The sequence below is a fragment of the Pieris brassicae genome, chromosome 9 (genome assembly GCF_905147105.1).
Source record: "Pieris brassicae chromosome 9, ilPieBrab1.1, whole genome shotgun sequence".
NCBI lineage: Eukaryota > Metazoa > Arthropoda > Insecta > Lepidoptera > Pieridae > Pieris > Pieris brassicae.
Window position 1 is genome coordinate 1,119,476 of NC_059673.1, and position 18,871 is coordinate 1,138,346.

The following is an 18,871-nucleotide window of genomic DNA, read 5'->3' on the forward strand; positions in this document are numbered from 1 at the left end:
AGTCATGCCGAAGCCACTAGGCCAATAGTCTTGTATATTTTCCCCTAAATCTTCTACGATCTCATGTTAAAAATAATTACGAAAACTCTATGGACGAGTTGCAGACCGCCGTTTTAGTTTATACATATACTTCTTCTTATTTTTTGTCTATGTTTTTGCATAGAGCATATTTCACGCTTTAATGACGTAAGAAGTTTTGACATGCGAAAAGTTTGTTGAACTCTATTTATATTTTGTAGAGTTTTTTTTGTATCTATTTTGGTTTTTTGTTAAGAACTGGACCAAAGTCGTGTTAATGTGTCTGGCGCCGGATTAACGGTAAACAAAAATTGACATATCTATTTCATGATAGCTGTTTTAAATGTTACAATCCTAAATTTAGTTTCGCCAATTGTTTGGCGATTTAAAATTTAGATCAGTTACATAAATAGTTAATACATAGAAATGATAAATCAATGTTTACTTTAATTAATTTACTATATGAAACCAGCTGTCCACTCAAGTATTTTCGAATCAATTCGACTTATTGTCCTTCAAGATAGAAACGTACCAATTCTTAAAAGGCTGGCAACACATTCGCGAGCCCTCTTACATTGTGAGTGTCCGGCGGCGTTATCACTTAACATCAGGTGAGCCTCCTGCACGTTTCCCCCCTGATCTATAAAAATTTAGCGCCTGCATGGGGTTATAAGGTTTTTCGGCAACACTCCCAAAGTTGTACTATAAAAAATTCCCATACATAAGTGTATATATATATAAATACTGTTTAAATAAATGCTTAATTGACGTAAATTATTGTATTTAGTAACGTAACGTCAAACAAATAATGTAGTAGTAACATTTTTACCTATTTCTCGTTATATCTGAATTTCTATTATGGTAATCTTCAGACGTAATATTTACATATCGAATTTCGCATAGACGAATCACTGATAAGAGTGTTTACACGCGTATCACCTTGAAATGCCTTTGCAATATGACGTTACAGATATGCGAATTTTAATTGCTATATGGCAACACATGACGTTTAACTGTGGAATTTTAAACGCTTATTGCTCGCATTCATCTTCCGATGAATAAAATTCAAATGACTGTTCGATATTCGAATAGGTTTATTTGGTATTTTTTATTTGACCGTGGAGGTTTGTTAATTTTTTATTTTGTTTGTGACATCTCTTGAGATGCCAGAGACAAAAAAACACTATTAGATTGAATTATAGCAAATTATAATTCTTACTATGTAACAGTACCTTTATGATGAGCAGTTGGTTTAGTGGCTTCAACCTCATTCTCATCTCTAAGGTTTGGTTCGGTTCTGTCCCCAGATGTGCATCAATGGACTTTCTATGTGTACATTTAACACTCGAACTGTGATGGATACGTAGAGAGGAAACCGGAATTATATATCTAATATGAACTATATTGCTAGGGGTTAAAACTTAACAACGAACTTTGCATCGCAACCGTTATCACAAGTTATATACAACTGAACGTTTTCTAAAGTAGTTTCTGCTGCACACCACCACTATGTGGAACCAGCTGATCACTGAATTATTTACGAACCAATTCGACTTATGGTCCTTCAAAAGAAGAGCGTACCAATGCTTAAAAGGCCTCGCACTCATGAGCTCTCAGGCATTGGGAGTCTCTATGGGTGGCGGCGGTATCACTTAACTTCAGATGAGAATCCTTATATGTTACTTAACGGTATATGTGTTAAATCGGCTGGTCAAAGACACTGAGATCTATGTTTCATTTCATCACATTTCAGTAGCCACCTACACACTAACGCCCACTTCGGTGACCAATACTTAATACCTTGTATTTGATATTCGTCATAAGTAAATAAATATTACAACAATATCAAGACAATCATAAAAAATTCATCCAATGATTTTATTAAGTTGAGACTTCTAGCTCCAGTAAGGCTTACTTACTACTTAAGACTGAGTTTTAAAATATGTTATTTTTGACGACAAGTCTCGTTTCTGAATATCTTCGTTAGACCTCAAGTTGGCGTTTTTCTTGAACAGCGCGTCTTTCATTGAGGATATACTGCCAGATTAAGAAACTCTGTCCCGAAGGACCAAGACACAAGTTTCTTATTTTTTTAAATTATATATCTGGTCTATAGATTTTAATATACATACTAAAAACTTTGATTACTAGATATAGAAGTGGTTATAAAATAATTCGCTTTCATTTCACTGTTTAAATTTTATTACGGACGACACAGCAATCGCACATTACGACGGTAATTTTAGAATCTAGAACGTAATAATTTGTTAACAATCTTTTTTTTGTTGTTAAACTGTCGCATTACCTTTTACGATTATTTGGTTCAATTACACTCTAAACTAAAACTATATGTTTCTTCGATCTATTTCAGGAAATTAAAATGATTAGATAATATTTTTTTCCAAAAACTCTGAAAAAAATTACACTTATCGACCCCGGGGCAAGCGAACTATGAAATATAATTTATTCATTACATTATTTTTTGTAAAATATAGAATAAAAGCTAATTAGGAACGAACCAAATTATGTATTGTTTGAGCGTTTCGAATTTGACAATATTTATACAAGTGTAACCTCCTTGTACAATAAGAGTATCCGGTTTCCTTGTTTCAACGCAAGTAAATATAAAATCCGAATAATAATACCTAAATTCCTCATTGGCTCAATAAATTTGATTCCTTTAGAATAAGTAGAGTATAAAATAACAAACGAAATATATGTAGTGTGTGTGTCTAGTATGAGTGTCTGTTCTTTATTCTTAACAGACATATAAATCATCCATCATATGTGTGTCTATTTCTGTCTGTCACTATTTAAAAGAAGATCTGCGTTCTGTGATAAACATCCAAATCGATTTTGACATAACATTTTATCGGTGCCCTATGGATGGGAGGCTCATCTGCTCATGGACACTCTCCATGCCAGAAGGCTCGCGAGTGCGTTACCGGCCTTTTAAACACGTGAACGCTCTTTTCTTGATTTTTGCTCATGAATATAATTCATGTCGATCGTCTTAACACATGAACTGAGGGTTGAATGTCGCACCTGTGGATCCGGTAAAAGCCTATAGTAAATTAAATCTATCTATAATACTGGTAAATTCATAAAAATACGAATCATAAAGATTTCATGTCCTGTTGTAATGTTGTCAATAGGGCCAAAAACCTTGTCCACCCTCTAAAAAAATTTTGGCGAGTCAAACATGTTTGGCGCGTAAAATATTTAATGTACTGTAGAAATTGTCATCTCCCTAAATAAAGCGAAAGAATAAAAGTTTTATGTTATCTTCAAAATTTCATCTGTTAAAAAAAACATGTAAGATTCGTTGAACTCATTTAAAATGCTGATTCGTTTTTTTGTAACAATTCTAACGGGTACCGTATAACAGTATGCATACAGATAAGTAAATTGTGTACAAGATTACCTAAATTCCGGGTGAATAAGCTCACGACATCGTCTGTATAGATAAAAACCTGGCATTCATATATATACGAAACCATACTCAATGAGGCTATACCCCAGGGGTTATAAAAAGACCTCTATAAAGGTCTAGGCCACAGATTATTGTATCTCTTACGTTATAATCTGTGCGGCAAATAGATGTCATGTGACACAGGCCCCCGAATTGTGGGTTTAAGGCATGCATTTCCTCACCTACCTTCACAGTACGAATGAGTATTAAAGGCGCATATAGACATTCGCACATGGGTCATTAAGAACTACATAAAATGAATGTCACAGAGTACCATCACTGGGCAAGTCAATGTCAACTAAAACAAAAATAAGTAGGTATTAGTATCGCCTCTAACGGGCCTGAACTTACTTCATTTTTATATAAATATAATTGTTCACTTAAGCAACTTACACTATAAGTTTAAGGCAGAAATTACAAGGAAATTGAATTGTTAATGAAAACCAGTTAGTATATTTTCAAAACATATAATGAAAAAGTGAAATACAAGTTCCAATTAAATTTAATAAAAATTCAACGACTCCCATCCCTGAGGTCGTAGGTTCTATCAAAGACTGTGCCAAAGACCAATAACTTTCTATGCGCGCATTTGCTGAAACGGTGAAGGAAAACATCGTGAGGAAATCGGCTTGCCTTACATCCAAAAAGTGCGTTAACAGGCAAAGAAGGCTGATCACCTACTTGCCTATTAGATTGACAAATGATTATGAAAACTGAGGCCCAGACGTGTTTTATAGCTTTATTTAAAGTCTTTATTAGGTTATATAACCGGGCTTATCTATGAATGATGCTATAGATTATCCGCCTGTCAGATATATTTGCATTCCGTATCAGAAAGGTCGTAATCTGTTTGCAACAATAATATGCAATGTCTATGAATAGAATAAAAAACAAGCAACAAAGTGTAATTGTCTTTATTTGTTCAAATAAAACTCGACGTCAACGAAAATCCACAAAACGACTTTAGATTTATTTTCCATTCAAAATATCATGTTCGAAATTTGAATACGGTTATAAATTTTGACAGTTGACGTTTAGTGTTTGAATGATTAATGCGAATGTCAGGGTTGGCAATGCCATATAGTTAAGCGGCTTAACTTTTATGTTTTACCGGTCAAAAGTTAACTGTCTGCTACTTTAAACAAACATGTTTCGTGGACGAAAAGAATGTATATATTAATCTCGCTTAATACAAGGAATTATTGAGCTGTATTTACCCAATGGTGGTGCTACTCTCATCCCTGGGGAATAGGTTCGATCACCGGCTGTGCACCAAAAGACTTATTATTTGCGCATTTAACACTCGTTTTTACTTGTTTTGCTTAAAGTTAACAAAAAAAAAATTAAATTATAAAAATACATTTATCACGTTTGTCAATTTATTGTCTATCCTTTTATCCTTGGACTCATTCCGCATATGTTTCAAATGAAAAAATAATTCGCCGAAACTAATCAAATAGAAATATGGCGTGCGAATCGTGCCACGTGTAGGTGCCAATTATTTTTCTTGTTATTTATAGAACCTACATATATTATGACCTATAAAAAGATTCACGCATCTAAATTTCTTTAGGGAATTGTATATAAATAATTAATATACCGTATGCCTTTAATATATTTGAGAACTTGCCCAATTTTAACTAAATTTATTTAAATTACATACATGCCATCATCCGATTTGTCTCTCAGAAGACCGCGTGTTGGTCCAAACTCATTAGTCAGCATTCTGATTGAGATCAAGTTTCCTTTCGTTTTTATAATTTATGAGTCGATTTTTTTTTGTATGTTATGTCTGCCTATAATTATCGCATTAAATATTGTAGTTCATTTTTCTTCTACCAATTTATCAGTGTGGCGTTAGAAGCTTTTGTATAAAAAAATAGATTCAATTTCTTTTATAAACTACGTATTTGTTTCATTAGATTAGTTGTGTATTTAGTACACATCTTCTTCTTCTACACTTCTTTGTAAATTAATTATTAGTAAGGTAAAAGCCACCAATAGATGATCATGTACCAGTATATGATCACTCCATGTATTTGTATATCTATATTCACACTGTATATGTGATAATAATAGTGTTAATGAATAATAAAAAACCTGCGTTTACTGCGCAACACGTTATGCGACAGAATTCTGCTACGTAACTACTAAACGAATACAACAACAACGCCCCCTCCACATTTTACAATGTGGAGGGGGCGTTTATGTATTGTATGTTTATGGCTTTCTTTCTCCATTCGCCACCTGCTGACACGTCCATTTTTTTTCTCCACCTTTTTTAAGGCACTCTCATCTTCTCCCCCTTGGTCCTTACTTTAAAGTTCACGTTTGGTCTGTGATGTATTCTATATTTAAAGTACATAACAATATACATTTTATTGTCTTTTGTTAACATAGCTTTTACACATTAAGAAAAAACTTTTTAAACGGATTGAAGCTATTTATTATTATAATTACATATTTTTTTTGCGACGTTTCGCGTGCTCTTCAGCGTGCGTGGTCACAGTGACCGCCGTGAAATAGCTTAAATCCGTTTAAAAAGTGTTTTCTTAATATACATTATTCAATCAAACCAGAATCCAATCTGGGATATTTGTAATAATTAATTATTTTTTGGGCTTTTATTATATGTCTGTTTCATTATTATTTTTAATTGTAGTTATTGATTTACAATCTTATCTTTACGATTGAAGGAAAATAGGTCGTTGTACTATAGAATTGTCGAGAATCGCAGATATGGCCCTGTTATGTATTATATAACATTATTATATTGCTATAGATACAATATAATTATTTCTATATCTGATACCATTTCGGGGACCCCCTAAAAAAGATAATGACAGATATAATTTTTCATATATAAGCGTTTATATTATTTATTTTGTGGACAAAGGAAGGTTTTACTCCAACTTAAAGGAAGGTACTGGAACAGTCTAACCAATGACCGAGCCAAATATCGAGATGTAATGCGCGTTTCAAGGTATGACGTCATCGCCTGGCTTTGAGAGTGTCCATGGGCGGCGGTATCACTTAACATCAGGGGAGCCTCCTGCCGGTTTGTCCCCTGTAGAAGACTCCATTTGTTCACAGCCGGGTTCGACCCTGTGAGCTAAGATAAAAAAGTATTAATGATAAACTCGAAAATATTTATATCTATTGAATTTTGGTCTCAAACTATTATTCTTTGAAACGTTTACGACGACATAAATCATTTGAATTAACCTTATCGTGTGTTTTAAGAAAACAAACGTGCAAATTTAATGACGATTTTATTGAAAAACCTGCGAAAACTTTAACAGTCTCATAACTATTTGTACTAGAAAAGGTTATTATGTTTGCCTTTTTTTTGTTATACACCTGTGGCTGCTTAATAAAAGTTAATGCTTTAGTACCATCATCCGCTACAATCATTACGATGACGTCATACTCTGAAACGCGCTATCGAAGTATTTCTCGTCGGGCATATATACATCTCAATATTTGAGCTAATCAGAGGTTCAGGATCCTCCCTTTATGTGGGAGGTACTGCATCATTCTTCCTCCACATCTCGCTACATTCAATGCCATAACGTCAAAGTCAAAAATCATTTATTCATATAGGTTACTCAATTTACACTTATGAACGTCAAAAACAGAAATGTATATAAAATGCTTCTAATTTTGCATTTATTGCCAGTTCTCAAATCAAGCGTAGAGCGGAAGAGAAGAACTGGAAATAAACTCTCCGCCACTCTTTTTAATCGCAGAGTTCTTTTTGTTTTACACAACTTTTGTTGGAGATGCTACCATAAAACCATGCTCCACATGACATCTTAAGTAATAGTAACGTTATACCCAGAATCTTGCCATCGAAATATTTTCCCTTGGTTATACATCGAAATTTGGGCTAGTCAGTGGTCCAGGATCCTCCCTTGAGATTGGAGAAACTGCACCTTCCTTCCTCCACATGGCGGTACAATCAGGACGATGACGTCATACCTTGAAACGTGCTGTTGAAGTATATCCAGTTGGGCATATAGATTACATTTTTATTTATTGATAGTTTAGATTATTAATGGCTTGGTCGGCTAAAATAAACTGCTCTTAATAAATAGTTAATTTGCAAAGATGGTACAGTAAGATTGATTATTTATAAAAATCCGCACAATCAGCCATATAAAACAAAACTTGCATATTTATTTTTAATAACTTAATACAATAGAAAACTTATTAATATAAAAATAAAACTAAACTTACTTCTAACTAGTTGTATCCTCCCATACCCAAGAGAAACCAAGTTGGATACTTACTACTCACTTATACTTAGATATTTTACCCAGTTATGGGTAAAATTAGTACACTCCATATAACCTCATGTAAATGTATCTCGTAAATTTATTTTGAATATGCTTCACCTTTAAAGATTGTAATTATCATGTCATAAAAATAAGTTAAGTTTTTTATTATTGTTGTCAAACTTATGATATAAAATACTCTTTAACATACTAGTATTAAAAGTGATACAATTATGGTCATTCATAATGATTTAATAATCGCAGTAACGATATCAAACCCTGTAGAACATAGTTAGTAGATTAAACAGAAAAAGAATCATGCCGAATTTCGGGAATTTGTTAAATTCTAAGGAGCGCGAAGGTACAACGTTTCCCCATTTGTTTTTCCGCATTTGTGAAATAAATAAATTTAAAATATGTATATATCTTTTCAGATTAAACATAGTATTATTCACCGCGGCCCTAACAGTGGTAGCAGCGTATCACCGTCCTGACTTACCACCTGGACCGTACTGCGGTCTGTCGACTAACAACCAGTGTTGCAGAGATCGGAAGGATGACTGTTCACATAGAATACTTGGTAAGTTTATATTAATACTATAAAATTAAATAAATAGCACGTTTGTAATGAATACTCGAAAACATTTAAATATTTGTTGTTCTATAACGATGCTACATTATTCTTGAATAGGCGATATTAATGTCAAAAAAAAATCTGCCTTTCCAAACCGGGACCAGGACAGTGACAGTGTAATAAAAAGCTTATAAGTATGTTTTATTTTTTAAATTTATATTAAATAACATTGACAACTTAAATAAATACCTTTCTTGTCTTTGGAACTACCAACAATCTTATTTTGGATTTTTTAAAATTTATTCTAATTAAAAATTTATAATAATTAAAAATTGCAAATAGAAATTTAAAAAGTTTGGTCCCTGTGACTGTATAATGCTGGCGATTAGCTGTATTGCGGCTGTTATTCGTTGAACGAGGTCACCGGTACTATTTAGCAGGCTTAAACTTAAACTAAAAGTCAAATCATTTATTTCAATAAGGCCTATTTGAACCCTATTTGAAAGTCAAAATTACAAATTTAAAATATTCCTGTCAGATACGCTATGCTACTGCGATGAATTCTGCAACCGCACACGCGCCCATGACGACTGCTGTCCAGACTATGAAGAGGTCTGCCTGGGCATCCAACCAGACCCTGGCTTCCTCATCCAGCCGTGTGAATATCGCAATCGGCAGTTCTTCCCTGGGGATAAGAGGACAGACAACTGTAATACCTGGTATGAGCTTGCAACTTATTTATACAAATAAAACTAAACACTACGGTTGATACAAATATATCGCGATACAATACAATATACAAATAGATAATCTTGAGCAATTACCAACACGTCCACTGTCATATTAAAATTCCTTCAAGTGAATAATAGTTGCAATGACCTACATTTGAGTTGTCTTTGGTCTCAAAAAATAAGATTAATCGCTCCTGCCCTTAGATCTTTGTTTAGAAGACATAAATATTTTACTCGAGTTGATAGGTTGAACGAATGTAGCGATAATAATAATTTCAAATGTAGCCTGGGGCAAGGGGGGTAGTAGAAATGCAAGTGAAAACGTCAGCGTTTATAAATAACAAAATAATCGTTGACGTTAATAAGACATATTAGGGAAAAAAATATTAACAAACAAACTCTTAAAAAAAGTTTTCGTTTCGGCCAAGCAATGCCATTCATCTGGTATATGTATGGTTGGTGTATTTCGGGAACACTTATTGCGAAGTCTTAAAACCTATCTGTATTCACGAAAACCGTACAAAAACTGTTTCGGTCTTTATACGACTATATACACGTATACGAGTATTTTAGACATTCAAAAGTCATACGTCAGAAGGTCTTAATTTACAACATTTAATAGAAACACCTCAAAAAACTTAAAACGGGAATACATAAAGAAAAACGAAGGATGTAAATAGCGATCATAGCAATTTGTTTTTAACGATTAAACCTTTCCTGAACTTCCACAAATAATTCAAGATCATTGGCCAAACCGGTTTAGCCATTTTCGATACAAACGACCAGGAATTTTCTTTATATATATTGTAATAATAATAATAATCTATCGGAAGAATATGGTACAAAAATGTTATTGTAAATATTCTGCCACACAATGGCGTGTAAATTTGTCTTTAAAGGAATGTTACATTTTACATTAATCATATCAATTATTTTTTGTAGTGATAAAATATCACTATATAATGTTTCACGCAAATAATTATTAACCGAATAATATTTTTTCCAAATGTACAACATTAAGTTGATTTTTAAAAACTCTAGAAAGATCTTTTAATGTTTCTGGTAAATTATTATAGAGATTGATTGCCATACAAAAGGTGTATAATTTTTAAACTGTATTTAGGCCGGAAACTGAGCAGTGGATAAACGCAGAAATTGTTGTTACTATTGCTTTTGTGATTATTTTTGGAGCAGATTTAGCCTATTAGCTTCAGCGTGCATCTCTCATCTCTGAGGTCGTAGGCGCGAGCCCCGGCCAATGGATTTTCATCTGTGCACATTCGCTCGAACGGTTAAGGAATACACCTAAAAGTCGTCATGTCTCAGGCCCATACCCCACTTGACAAATGATCATGAAACAGATACAGAATTCAGCCTCATTCATTCAGATGCTTCATTGGTTTCTTTCCCTGTTTTTGTTGCATACTTCCTAGTCCAGCATAGAGAAGGTCAAACACAATTAACACAGTTAAGGGATGTTTCAAGTTTAGTCTGTGATTAAATCGTAAAGTCCTCGAAAACAAATCGGTCAATTAACAAAACGTTTATCAAGGTCTTAATTAAGCTGGCGCGTCTATTATTAGCGAGAATTAGCTGTTTCTAATAAGTTTCTTAGAGGTTATAATTTTTAGTGTAAATTGCTTAATGATAGTGCGCCAGCGCCGAATTTCTTTGTAACTTTGCGTCTGTATTAAAGTTGTAGTTGTATATATAATAATAAGCCTTTATTCCACATCTTCGACGTACGTTTAATAAAAATTTATAGTTTTACTAAGATGCGGCCCCTGTCCGGGAGAAGGCCTCCTCCAACTTTTTCCACCCTAATTTATTTTTTGCCATCGTCATCCAATTTCTACCAGCTACCCTCTCGATCCCGTCGGCCCATCGCTCTATTGGTCTTCCTTTGTTCCTTTTTCCTTTCGGACCCGTCCATTCGGTTACTGCTCTAGACCATCTGTCATCTGTACTCTCTGTTGTATATATATTTGATGCTGATAGCTCATTGCTATTGTAGTATTTATCCAATGATAGATTAGAAGCTTTTACGTCCTGTATGGGGTATGGAACAATTTAGACGTGATAAATAAATGAAAAAAACTATAAATAACAGTCTTCAGAGTGGTTAAAAAGCTAATCTTCAATAGCTGCCATAGATCTCTTTAAAACCTTAAAAAAAATTGACTCTTGCAAAGCCAAAAGGCTCGCAAGTCCTGGCCGTATAAGAATTGGAACGCTTTCATGAAGGGACAGTCTTTCAAAAGTTCGGAAATACTTCCGTGGGCAGCTGATTCCACATAGTACGTGGCAAGAACTGTCTTAAAAAACGCTCAGCAACATACGTCGAAATACTGAACATTTCGTATCCCTCGACGTCTGATGAAACTCAGCTGCAGGTATTATTCCGAACTCCTTTAAACACTGTCCGTAGTCAAGGGTCACTGATACTCGACCTCCGACGGTGAGAAGGCCACCTTCAAGTTCTTTCACTTAATTCTATTCCTCGCGGCAATTGTCCAATTCTGCCAAGTTTCTAGTGATCGTCCTCTCTTTCTTCTTCCGACACACACCTTCCAACCAAGTGAGGTTAGTAGACGTGAGTTAATAAACGAATCTTTAGTACCTATATGTAGTTTGTATTTATTATTTTGCATCAGACTGCGACCAACTTGTAAAACAAACACGAACCCCCCCAAAGGTCGGGACCCTCCATTTGAGAAACGATGGTCTAAAGACTTCCAGTAAATTAATTAGGATTGAATCAGAAACCAATAATAAATCCACCTAGTATCTAGTATGGTACCTTTCGGCTTATATTCCAGTAATTAATAATAGGTAATCTGGGTTTTCGTTTCTCAACTTAACAGGATAACCCACGCTTTTGTTTCCGGCTCTCACATTATTATAATTCAAACAACGCAGCAGGGTATCATGCCTTCATTTCGCAAATACAGATTTAAAGTTTTATTATTTACAAACCTATATTTAATCTTTTAAAGCATAAATAATATAAACGTAACAGCTAATGAGATGAACATACTTTATCTATACTAATATTATAAAGAGAGATTTAAATGAGTGTTAATTAGACTCCGAAGGTACTGGACTTTTTCTTTAATGAATTGATTATGCGCACACGCCATGTATGTCGAGTTTCACGCAGGGACTGTGGTAGGTATAGATTCAAAGGGCTCTGCTCTATGGCACAGCCGCGCCCTCGGGATTCGCTAAGGCATTCAACCCAAGGGACCCAGACTTATATCCAACCATCTCAATCAAACCATCAAAACCCTACGTTATCGTTGATGAAGATGGCCTATAGAATATTGTCAAAAAAGTTAGGGTTTTGTATGGAATTAGGTGTAACCCAAGCTGTGAAATAATAAATATTCTTATATGCTGCGACAAAACTATTGACAATAGAGCGAAGTACAATTGTATACAAGGTATCCAAATCCACATACAAAAGCATTTAAATGTCTATTTCAAAGTCAAACCCAAAATAACTTTATTCATATAGTTAACCAAGTACACTTACGAACGTCAACAGAAAAGATGTTAAAATGATTCTAATTTTACATTTACTACCAGTTCGCAAGTCAAGGGCGCATAGCGAGAAAGCTTTATAGAGAATTTATAGAGAAAAGCTTGTCTCCCTCGTTTTTATTGGAATTCGTCAATATTTCTGTACATGCAAAGAACAAAAACCAATAAACAAACAAAAGCCTAAGGCTATAGAACATCGTGCTATACCGAATTATGCGAGTGGAACCGCAAAGCACAGTTAGTGTAATATAAATACCACTTAAATTTGCGAATAAATAAATAATACATTTTAAAAATTGTCGTTGGACGGATTTTCATATTAATTAAAGTTAACCTTTGATAAATGGGAACAAGATAATAAAAAATCGCTTCGAGCTCTTAAGCTATTAACGAATTTGATGATTTTGTTTCATTCTCACCGCTTTAATTATGTTTTATTAATTTTTATAAAGTCAAACGAACGAAACATACAAACACATACAGAGAACACAAAAACACAAAAAAATGACGAGTGTGCACAACATTTAAAGGGAAACATTTCAATAATGGACAATAAAAATTTAAAAATTGTTATTTCGTTTACCGTGGACCATCGATCCTGATTCCTGACGCAACTCCACAAACGGACTCATCTGTCTACCATATTCTGACAGCGAATGTTATCTTATTTCGGGCATACAATGCGCAGAGGCAATGAGAACTTGGAGAAACTGATCGTGGTTGGTAACATAGAAGTTGGCCTTCTATGTTACCAACCTCACGTCACCTTAACAGTTACTACTAATTCGATAGAACGTTAAGATCATACCCAAACCAATTATCCTCCATAAAAATCATTAAAAAATATATATTTATATACCTCAATCTTATAAATAGCAATATAGAAGGCAACTCTTGTGAACTCAGCGTACAAACAAGGTATATTGATAGAAAATTTGTTAATTGTTTGATTTGCACGCGTGAGTGGCGCCAATAAATTAATTTACTAAATTAAAATATTATTAGAAAAAAAATATTTAGTCCCGGTGGCAGTGTACCTTTAATACTCACAAGATTAGTTCTAAATCTAAAGAAATAACACAAATTATAAACAAAACGTTACATTTTGTTTGTAATATGCAAAAACTGTTCAAGGTGACACCAAAAAAACACAGTGGACGTGTATACATTTGAATTTAGAACAAAGGTTCTACAAAACATTGGTATCTCCTTGGAATTTCAGTCCTTTATTTTTAAAAAGACTTATGAATATAGCTGAGGTCGGTTTGTCGGATCGTGAATTGTCTAGCTTAAATTAGTCAAATCGTTTTTGTAACCAAGATTAGAAAGACAAAATTTAATTTTCCAAGCGTATTTGAAATGCCCAAATTTTAATAAGTGTTTTTTTTTCGTTGCTCTGTTTGGAGTCTATGGCATTTATACAAATGTATATGAATCCTTCGTTTTAGGGGTCACTTCGTTCAATATGTTTAAAATAATAATGTATTAATTTTATTGATCATTACGTTTTAAGTTTCAGTGGCGCTACGACCTTTTTATTTGAAGCCATCTTCAGCTTTTTGTCAGCTTCATGAAATAGTCAAACTTTTTATGTATTTTGAAATCTGACACAATATAAACGCAATTTAAGAATATATAATTATTTAGAAATTCGCATTAAAAAAATTCAGTTCAGGTTCAGTAAATTTTACTCAGTAGGGACCGTAGCCAAGAGTATCTTTATTTATTTCCTGCTCCTAAAGCTATCATAAATTATATATAACAAAAAACAATTATACTAATAATATAGCCAAAGATGGCCATAATGTATGCAAAAGGCTCAAACATTTACGAAAACAAAAATCAATAAAAAATATACATTCAACTAAGTAATTCAACTAAGTAGATTTCTTTTTAAAAGCAGGAAAAAATAAAGATAATAAGAATTTTACAGATAAGAAACGTTCGTTCGAACAATCGTAGTCAATCATTTGCCAATTCTTTCAATTTCTTGGAACGATAAATTGGTACAATTGGTACAAAGCAGCTGAAGGTCGTGATGATTGAAAAAGTGCAGGCAATGTCGTTTAAATATATTAAAGTATATATCAACATAAATACCACTGTTAGCCACATACCACCAAATAATAAGAGGAATGCCTTCAAAGCTATGAGGCATCATGACTCAAAAAGATAACGCAGAGCGCTCCGCTAGAATGGAAACGAGCGACGCTGTGCTTTCGCTCGTCTGCCCTACGAAAATAAAAAAAATGAAATTCTTATTCTTTGAAAAGGCCGGCAACGCACTTACTGCCCTCTGACAATTTCTATGGGCGGGGTATCCGGGATATAGCAGAGCGCTCCGCTAGAATGGAAACGAGCGACGCTGTGCTTTCGCTCGTCTGCCCTACGAAAATAAAAAAAATGAAATTCTTATTCTTTGAAAAGGCCGGCAACGCACTTACTGCCCTCTGACAATTTCTATGGGCGGGGTATCCGGGATATAGCAGAGCGCTCCGCTAGAATGGAAACGAGCGACGCTGTGCTTTCGCTCGTCTGCCCTACGAAAATAAAAAAAATGAAATTCTTATTATTTGAAAAGGCCGGCAACGCACTTCCTGCCCTCTGACAATGTCTATGGGCGGGGTATCACTTAACATCAGATGAGCCTCTTGCCCGTATTATTTTAAAAAAATCTTAAAAGGCCGGCAACGCACTCGCGATCGTTTTAGTATTGAGAATGGCCATGTCCACATCACTTAATATCAGGTGTCCTACTGTCCGTTTGCCGCCTATTACTTAAAAAAACATTACTGCATCGGAGGAGTACGGTGTGTAACATTCGCGTTTGGGGGTAAGGATGAGGCTCCGCTGTTATCTGTCTCCGCTCTGGCGAGCTGAAGGCATCCGTCAGGTTTTCATTGGTAGGGTTTTATCAGCATTGACATTAAGAAAGTCCTATAGAACGTTTATAAGTAGTACCTTGAATACGCGAGCTATGTCAGTTGCTTAGTTATTAGGTCGGGTGAATGTTATAGTCGTGACTGAAAGGAACTGCGAAATGAAGCGTTTGAAATATAATGATAACAATGTCGTATCAAATCATTTATTCAGGTTAGCTTATAAAAATGGTCCTAAAATTACATTGACATTTATCAAGTGGTGGAGAAAATCTAGCATTACTCATATAGAATGTCTCTAACGCAACTCTTTCTGCTCATCACATATTAAAGCAGGTTCCTGTCATGAAATAAAGAATAAACCAGACGTTTCATCTCTATAGGAGGGAGTTGGGACGGTGTAATATGAGCATGCACTTTTACTGTGGCAACTGTGAGAACGAAATCAAAAGAAATGAAAAGAAATCAAAATCATAACAAAATATCTTCTATTGTCTTTTGTTTTCACGTAGTGTCCAGACGCAATATTCATAGAGTACATCTACAATAAATTACATATGAACAACCACTTCCCGTTCACAATAATTAAAAAAAAAGCTGTAAAAGGACTGCCTTCTGAACACACCTTACGCTTAGAGCTTAGCTACATGTATTACCTTACACACACATCCACTCATTGAACCCACACACTCACGAATTAAGTATTTAGTTTGTTCTAGAAGACCTGGGAACCTTCACACAGGTTTATACTTAAAAGGAATTACAAATACACATTGCGCTAGTCTCGTGATTGCACCACTGCATGAAACGTTCGTATTGAATACATAGGATCCTTACATAGTAGGCTATCAGGCTCGCGAACAGGCCCCTGTGGCCAAGAGGAGTGTCAAATCTCTCCTTTCCTAAAAAGGGACTTTGCTTAAACTTAGGTCCAGTGTGCTTGTTGTCCCTGTAGATTGTTTTTTACGATTTGTGTTCAAGTCGGATAGCCCATCCCGGGATACACTCATGCCAGTATCGAGTTCCAGAAAGCATGCTGGCTCTTCTTTCGTCACAGTCGCACCCCTGGCTTTAATCTGTGCGTCGAAGAGACCCGTGGCCACTCAGGATCTGCGTCATGTGATGACGCTACCTTTAGAAATACTGGTTCAGTGACAAATTGTTTGAGTATGGCTCATTCAAGGGAGCGATCGTGACACAATAGCTATATTTAAAGTGCCAGGTGGTCGATATACAGTCAATAACACTGGCGGTTCGCCATTTGTAAATGTTATAGGGATGTTCCTATTATATCGATGCTAGGGGGTTTTATTTATCTAATTATCAAAGTTATTCATCATTAAAGTACATCAATTTTTGTTAGGCAGAAAAAAATTATCAGCAAACATTTTACGGCTTACGTCTTGTGTGTCCTTTAAACGTATTAAAAACATCTTAAAGTTACTTGCTTTTTTAAAAAACATTGTTAAGTGCCTATCCTATACCTAATTCTCTATTTTTGTTGTAATTTTTTTGCTTATTGTTAGCAAAATAACTAAAATCTAAAAGTATTAATCTGTAAGTTAATATTTTTGCTTTATGATTAACATTTATGGTTACCATAATTCTGTTTTTTTTTAAAGATAGCTTGTAATATATTATGTAGATATAGTATTTATTATATATGAAGTGGTCAACTTTAATAAATAAATTGTAATTTTCGTATAATGTTTTTACAGTAATAAGAACGAACGAAAGTCTCTATATTTGATTCGTGAGATGACACGTATATTCTACTCCTACGCAGACTTTTCATTCGGTGTACATTTTCTTATAATCTTTTGTATGTTTTTATAGTTTTAATTTCTAGTAATTTTTTAAAACGTTTTTTCCCATATTTACGTTATACTGGCGAAATAATAAAGAAGGAAGTTATCACCAGCACTATGTGGAACCAGCAGCCCACAAGTATTTCCGAACCAATTCGACTAAGGGTCCTTCAACCAATTCTTTAAACTGGCAACCGACTTGCGAGCCCTGGAATTGATCACTCTCTCTTGATGTTTTGCCCCATTTTATAAAAAAAAAGTAATATAAGTATTTGTTGCAATGCCTAAAACAATCCAAACATGACGAATTATTTTTAAGAAAGTTGCATAAGATTTAAACTTGTTACTATGCCTTTTTAACAAGACCGATTTATACAGATTTTCACTCTTAAAATATTTAATTATCTCGTGAAGATTTTTGACTTAAATTGGGCTCAAGATAAACTCACTGAAAGTAGATCGTCGTAATAAATTGTTGTTAAAAGAAAGTAGGCGACAAGGACGACAGTGTTTTGTTTAAAGCACACGATAAATAAGACGATTTCGAATACGTTCACTTTTGTTTTTTAAAAAATAAAAATAAAACACTGCCGCCACAACCTTTTTAGGTCTGTATGACAGATGTCTGTATCTGTCTCTTCATTTGTCAATCTAATAGACTAGTAGATGATTAGACCTGTACCTGACAGATCGACATTTTGTCTCTAAGGCTATCCGGTTTCCTCAGGATGTTTTCCTTCACCGTTCGAGCGAATATAAAATGTGCACATAGAAAGTCCATTGCTGACTCAGGGATGAGAGTCACACGCTGAAGCCACTAGGCCACTTACTCACTTTTGTTTTTGACTCGGCTTACTTAAATAAATATTCAATGAAGTGTATTAAAGCTTAAGATATTCTTTACGTGTTAAGAATAACAATGGTTTTCCTTCGACTTTGAAATTTGTGCGTCGAAATTTGAATCACGTGTAATAAACATTAATGTTTAACCTTCTCTGTGACTGACGACACCATCGCATGACAAAAATGTTTTTCTGTCAAGATTTTTTTACTTTTTTCAAACTTATTTGTCTTTATAGTGATTATAATAATAATAATAAATAGCTATAGCCGATTTCTTTCTTGGTGAATCCTGTAAGGTCTCTACTAACTGATGTGAAAGTGAGCTAAAATTATCGTGATTCATGAGCACATTTCATCTGGTCCTCCATAGAGACTATCATGATTGTGTAGTCACATGAACAAAATCTATCAAATCATATCAAATATTGGTTTATTAACCATGGTTGCAAACAGGAACCTGGGTACAAAAAAATCGTTTCCTCTTGCCTGTTTCAATCCAGATTTTCACCACCCAGATTATTATTTTATTTAAATTGGGTTTTGCTTGCGTCAATCCATGGTCTAAATCTATGCAACAATATAAAAAAAAAGATCTTATTCAACCAGTCACGCGTAGTCAAGTGGTTTTTGTATAAATAGCTATGAAAAATCTATTAACGTCTCGTTAATAGTTTTTGTAAATCTAACTGTAGGAAGGTTTTTATACAGATGCCTTAATGGCCGTGG

At 34.3% G+C, this 18,871-nt stretch overlaps 1 protein-coding gene across 1 annotated transcript in view; it reads left to right on the top strand.

Annotated features, from left to right (window-relative positions):
- The window catches only part of LOC123714014 (tubulointerstitial nephritis antigen-like), a 43,453-nt gene that overhangs the window by 4,037 nt on the left and 20,545 nt on the right, over nucleotides 1–18,871 (top strand). Inside the window, exons 2-3 of the mRNA XM_045668007.1 lie at nucleotides 8,202–8,347; nucleotides 8,880–9,060. Of these exons, the coding sequence (XP_045523963.1) occupies nucleotides 8,202–8,347; nucleotides 8,880–9,060 (327 nt within the window). The remainder of the gene's footprint in view (nucleotides 1–8,201; nucleotides 8,348–8,879; nucleotides 9,061–18,871) is intronic.